This window comes from Pithys albifrons, chromosome 12 (assembly GCF_047495875.1).
Source record: "Pithys albifrons albifrons isolate INPA30051 chromosome 12, PitAlb_v1, whole genome shotgun sequence".
Taxonomy (NCBI): Eukaryota; Metazoa; Chordata; class Aves; order Passeriformes; family Thamnophilidae; genus Pithys; species Pithys albifrons.
The window spans coordinates 12,650,279-12,656,654 of NC_092469.1; the positions used below are offsets into that span (position 1 = coordinate 12,650,279).

At 42.0% G+C, this 6,376-nt stretch overlaps 1 protein-coding gene across 6 annotated transcripts in view; it reads right to left on the reverse strand.

Annotated features, from left to right (window-relative positions):
- ESRP2 (epithelial splicing regulatory protein 2) overlaps nucleotides 1-5,836 on the reverse strand; it is a 39,651-nt gene extending 33,815 nt beyond the window's left edge. For 4 of the 6 annotated variants that reach the window (XR_011698900.1, XR_011698899.1, XM_071567862.1 and 1 more), the window contains exons 1-3: nucleotides 5,683-5,836; nucleotides 5,306-5,458; nucleotides 4,274-4,402 (exon numbers count right to left, since the gene is read on the reverse strand). Coding sequence is in view for 4 of the 6 variants with exons in the window: in XM_071567862.1 (XP_071423963.1) it covers nucleotides 4,274-4,402; nucleotides 5,306-5,440 (264 nt within the window). In the remaining 2 variants the exon portion in view is untranslated. The remainder of the gene's footprint in view (nucleotides 1-4,273; nucleotides 4,403-5,305; nucleotides 5,459-5,682) is intronic. The other 2 variants (XM_071567861.1, XM_071567860.1) reach the window with 1 other exon arrangement.
- Between the last annotated feature and the right edge of the window lie 540 nt (nucleotides 5,837-6,376).

Sequence of the window (6,376 nt, forward strand, 5' to 3'; positions counted from 1 at the left end):
GGAAAGAGGCTGGTTTCACTGCTGAAGCCAAATCTTGTGAAACTATACCCCAACTATTTGTTGTGGAAAGAACAGCCTGTTAGTAACACTTGCCAAAGCTTTGCCAAACACCTGCTTCAAAATGTCAGAACTCAGACCCAGCAAATATCCCAAAATACAGACTCTGGAGTTTTATTGAGGTGATGCAGTCACCAAACAATCTGAAGTTGGAGGATAAACCACAAGACTCTAAAAAAGAAAAAAAAATACCCAAAACAACAAAACACCACTCATAAAAGCAGAAGAAAACAAACCCGTCCTGCATTTTCCGTTTTTCTGCAGTTTGAAGATTAAGATGTGTATTAAAACTATATTCCAAAAATCATCTCTCCAAAATGAAGGTGTGACAGCTGGCAGGGGAGCCAAGAAAGCTTCCTGCTAGCACTTTATGAAGAAGAGGCTGTAGAACAAGTTTCTCAAAAAAAAAGTTGTAACCGGTTTATCAGGTTAGAGGAATTCACTGGTTCTTCCGTCTCTGCCCCCATTCCATTTGTTCCCAAATGCTCATTTAACCAGCTTGTTTCTTGCTGAATTTGTTGAAAATAAGTTGCACCTGCAGCTCAGCTGGATGATCAATAGGCATCCAAACGTGCTTTAGGGAACTGGCAATTTGCTACCACCTGATGAAATAGCAACCAGTTTTCAATTTGGACACTGTTTCAAGGATTGAGAAAAAAGGCCTAGCTTTGTCTTTCTCTATTTAAGAATATGAATGGAAATAATCATTCATGTATTGGATTTGATACATAAATGTCAACGCACAGATGAAATTTGGATGCTTTCAACTAGTCCAAAAGCAAACCCAGCTCTCACATGAGAACCTCTCCCTTTTTATGTATATTGTTCAAAGTAAGATGGTAATTACAGCTAAATACTGCAGACAGCTTTGTAAAATTATTAGCTCTTTTTAGACTTATCCTTTGTCAGGAAGACATGCAAATATTGCCTTGCAAAAGGAAAGTAACATGTCTTAAGGCAAGTCATGCTGATTCAGCCAGGTTTTCTGTATGAGAAGGATTAAGAAATCCACAACACTTTCAACTTCATATGCAATCTTTAACTTAGAACCCCCATGGCTAAAATCAGAGAAGCACATGAGGATGGCAGCTTTTTGATGACAGAGTAATGGGGCTGAGAGAAAGGCAAAGTTCATTTTGGTTTTGCTCTTTAAAAGCAAGCTTCCAATTCTGCAGGATTTCAGAAAGCAAACTGAAAATAACTGATCCCCCTTAAAAGCTTGAAAATTGGGAAACTATAAAGCTACAGCAGTTAATTAGAAAAATATAAACAACATGCTAAACAAGCCAGTCCTGTGATTTGAGCAATGAAAAATCTGAGAATTTTGAACAATGGAACCTAGCAGCAATGACCCAGTAATGCAGGAAGAACACTGGTAGGTGGTGCAGCTAATGCATGTTTAGTGGCTTACATCACTGGCTCAAGACAGTTGCAAATACACACTTAAAGAAGAGATCTCCCACTTACTTTGTTCAATAAAAATCCTCCATTTTTCTACTCAGTAGCATTCTGCAACTACAGTGCATCTCAGACAGCAGCTTTAAATTCACCATTACTGGTCCAACATCAGAAGTTATTAATGCCATTTTGAACTAAATACATCAAACAGGCTCGTTCCAAAAGGGCACACATTCTATGACTTCAGAAGATTATTTCCCTAATATTGTACATACTCTCCTCCCCACCCAAAGCACAGCTACCACAACATTGCACATCACCTATGAGAAAACACACATGGATCCCATAAATGCAGCAGCACCTATGGAATGAAATGCTTGTTACCCTGGACAAGCACAGTATTTAAAAACTTGCAGCCAAACATACAGAACACACACTGCAGCAAACAGCTTGGTTATGGGGGGGCACTGTGTTTCAGAACCTCACTTCATAAAATTGCACAGCAAAAACATACTGATGAGGAACTCTATTTTAGAATATTTCTTAATACCAACTCGAATAATAAGCTGTATGAGACGTAACACTTGAAGAATATGAAGTAAAATTGAAAGGGTACATCATTTGTTGAAGTGCCCAGTTAAAAGCAGAGTGAAGACTCAACCACAGATACAGGCCTTTGGCAGACTCCATCACTCTGGAAGGTGATCTAACTTGCAACAGGAGGAGGCTTTCTGTGGTCAGTGAAGAACTCCAGACCCACAGTAGCTGATCTACTGCTTACCAGCTACAAATCACAGAACCAGAAACACAGAATGCTCGAGTTTGAAAGAGACACCTGAAGCATGGATTGAAGTTACAAAGGATTTGTGCTTAGTGATTCTCACTCCACTCACAAGCAGAGACTGAGAAACCAAGGCAAAAGCCAGAGGAGCCACTTCATTTACACAACTGAGATACGTGCTAAAGTGAGAGATTTTCAGCTGCATCATCAGTTTTCTACTATAATCCAAGCAGGGTGTGGAAAGCTAATTTCACATATTCTACAATATTATCTTAAATCAAGGTAGAAGTCTACTTCCTTTTCCTCCTCCTTTTCAAACAACCACTTCACCCACCTGTGCTTTTGCTAAACAAAATGCCTGAGAAAGAAAAAACCATTCCACATGTGTTGATGAATACCTGACTCATCCCTAAAATACATGATGCAATTGAAATATTTAATGGACTCATCTTCAAAAATGCAGAAAAGGGTCTACTATTAAAGGATATGGAGGCTTTCTTTTTGCCATCATTGCAAGCAGGAGGTTGAATTAATACTCTCCTACCTCCCACAGGAGTCAGGACACATGAAGGGGAAGGGAGTTTAGGTAAAAAGTTGTGTTCCAGAAGACCTATGATGAAACTGGCCAGATCACAACTGGCATCGAACAATTAACAGCAAAATCATTATTTAGTTGCATAGATATGCAAACAAAAAGGAAAAAAATTGTTGTTTTTCAAGAGTCTCTACCCACCTACACACAAAGGTAGCATTTCCTTTTATTTGCTAAAGCAGACCCACCTACAGTGCAATTTACAGCAATAAGATACAATCTCTCATAAGTATTGAGTATAATTAAAGTGTGTCTGTTATAAAAGTAAATAGAGTGTACCAGGCTAAGCTGCTCCAGATGTCTTTAGTGCAAGATCTGGGACAAGATCAAACTTGCAGCTGCACATTTTCTCAGGGGTTATTATGGAGATTGGAAAAAAAAATAATCACCGCTTGGACTTCAGTAAAACCAGTGCAAGTAGAACAAATGGCTTCTGCAGCTAATGGTGGCAGATTTTAAGATACATAAAAGTTACATGTTCAAAGACTCTCACTACAGACTATGGCGTTAACCATTGCAGTATCAAAGAGGGTTAGGACCAAGTCTGCCAAGTATCTGTGTCACCAGAAGTTACAGCAACATGAACCTGTTCTACTGCCTAAGCAAGTTTCTTGCTGAAACACACCTACGATGATTCAGACAAGGTGTGGAAAGCCAGGTTTGTATGTTACACAAAAATGCACTATTGTATTTTTCCATTCAAGCACATTTCGTGTACAAAACACAGTCAAAGCAAGCAAACTTTCAGGAATAGTGTATGTATACACTATTGGCATTAAATTATTACAAGTAACTTCAGCCTTCTTGAGCTGTAAGTATCATACAAGCTTACAGATTTATTGTCTTAGTGGGACATTGAGTCAAAGAGTAAAATTACAGAAATCACAGGGGAAAAAACCCAATCACTTTATAGTCCACTAATTAAGCCCACCTGAAAAAAAGTGATACACGGCAAGCACAGCTGATGTAATATGAAAGTATACTTTTGAAGACTTCAACTAACTTAAAGAATAACAAATGAGAAAAAGTCAAGTTTTTTAATACCTATTATAGCAGTAAACTTATAGATTAAACCATACCACATGAATTGTGAAAGTTTCATCAGCACGGCTATATTAAGCAGTATCCTTACAGGCCTACTCTTGTAAGGCTTAAGAGAAGTTTGGAATGAAAGTAGATCCATCAGAATAACCAGAAGTCAGATCTTCCAAGACCTTGCATCAGCTCAAATACTCCAGTATTGTACATAAATGTTTCAGAATTATGGGATTCCCATTTTCAGTGGTTCAGATCTCTTTTGACTTGGCTTTGAAACAAGCCTGAAATCTTGCTAGTGATTTCAAAGTGAAAGGCAAAACTAAAGCCTCTTTCTGTTTTTAAATCCATAAAATCCTGTTGGCAGGTTTCACCCTGAAGAGCCCCTGCTCCCGAGAGCAGCTCCTCACCTGCTGAAGGACCCGGTCCAGCGGTTCGGCTTTGCTCAGTCCCTCTGGTGTTAAGCCGCTGACTTCGCGACACTGGTCACTTAAGTCCAAGTTGTCTGCTTTCACCAGGGATTTGTGTAGTGTCCCTACCTAAAAACATTTAAGAAATTACGGACGAAAGTGAGAAGCAATGGAAACAGCTCTTTAAAACAGTATGCTCAGACTGCGGAGAAACCAGAAAGGTGCAGTATCCCGTCCCAACATCCGCCAGGAGAAAAGCATTTGTCTATTTCACAAATCGAAACCTTTGGCCTCGGTTTCTCTCCCTCCCACCCAGGAGAGCCACGCGCTCGCTTTGGGGTGTCCGGGCCCACTCTCATGCCGTGCTTTTTGCAGTTAGCACCGGGTTTGCGGCACTTGTTCACTGCAAAAGGAAGATCACTTAAGGCAGCTTCATGAATCTATTAATGAAATTAATAGTCATGTTTGTTTTATCAAAGCCCTTCATCTCTAGGGGGTTCCTGTTTATGATGGGGCTTTGAGGGGACGAGAGGGGGCGGAATTCGGGATGACTTTTAAATTGGCCTAAAAATTAAAAGAAATCAGTATTTTTTAAGAGTTAACCAAACGTTGGTTTAAAAAAAAAAAAAGAAAAAGGAAAAAAATGTGTCCCGCAGCAGGCCGCAAAGGGTCCAATGGTTACTGTGAGCCCGCTCCCAGGGCAGCGTGCACGCCCGGAGCCACCCGGGCAGCTTTTTGTTTTAAAGCTTCAAAAGTCCGGAGACATCCTCGAAGCTACACATGTTTTAAGGCGGACGGGGCAGTGAGGGGTGGAGGCGACCAAACTTTAAAAGTTACTTCTTCCCTTAAGATGGAACAAAAAGGACCTTGCCGACTGGGCTTCCCTGTGCGATGGGTGACTCCCCCCCCCTCCCTCGGTGCATTTGTGAAATGACCAGACCAGGCGGCCCCGGGCAGGCGGCGAGTGGCCGGGCGAGTCCGCTCGCCCCGCGCCCGCGGAACGCGCCCTCGGCCCGGATATCGAAGCCATACCTTCTTGCTCTGTAGATCCACAACTTGCCACACCAAGAGAATTAGTTCCCTCTCATCCGAACCCAGTTTAGCCCCATATGCACCAGCTGTTGCCCCAAACAACACCACCAAAGAGTCACTGTGCGAAGCCGTCATGACCACAGGGGGAAACAACTACAATCAAAAGCAAAGGTCAAAAAAAAAAAAGAGACAAAAAAAGAAAAAGAAAGATACACTAACAAACTACCCCAAAAAATACCACAAGGCTCACCCCCAACCTCCAAGTAATCAAAGGGCAAAGAAGCGAACGAGGAGTCACAATATCAAGAGGAGAGAAAGAGCTATTTAAGGAGGTAGGGTGTTTGAGAAAAAAACATGGAGAAAGCTCCCATCTCTACCTGTTCCCGGTGCTCTCCTTCCCGGGGCTGATTGGGAGGTGAAATTAGCAAGCTGTGGGTTTCTTTCCCTCTGACATCATGGCAGAAGCTCAGCCTAGGCTTTGGCTTTTTTTTCCTCTCTCCTTTTTTTTTTTTTCTTCCCTTTCCCCTCCCCTGAGTTACCTGCCCTTGGTGCAGCTCATGTGACTCTAGTCAATCTCCCAAAGGGACAAGGCCATTGGGCCTCTGGAAAAGGTGTAGGAGGGACGGAGGGAGAATCAACGCCTGGCTGATCTGGCCTGATTGGTTTTTGAGGGAGATCAGAGGAAAACTCCCTTTCTCTCTCTTTAATTGTGCCTGCAGGAAGTGCCCGTACCTGCTTTCAGTTCTGCGGGATCGCGCCCGGCGCTGGGCGCTGTGGGGGGATACAGAGCTCGGAGCGTCCCATTGCTTTGGGATACCTGAGGAATAGCCGCGTACAGTTGCTAAAACACAGCATTGAATTCCAGGAAACAAAAGTCTTTACCTGCTCCTGATTAATCACCTTTTGTGCACGTTGCTGCGTGTGTATCCAGCTTCCCACGCCAACGTTAATGTATAATACAAGTGTAGTATTTCTGCAGGGGTTTAAAGGGATGTTACAAACAGAAAGGACTTTGCATTTTAAGGCCCTGTTCTTCCTCTGGTTTGTAAAGGTGCGTCCTATAATTTTTTT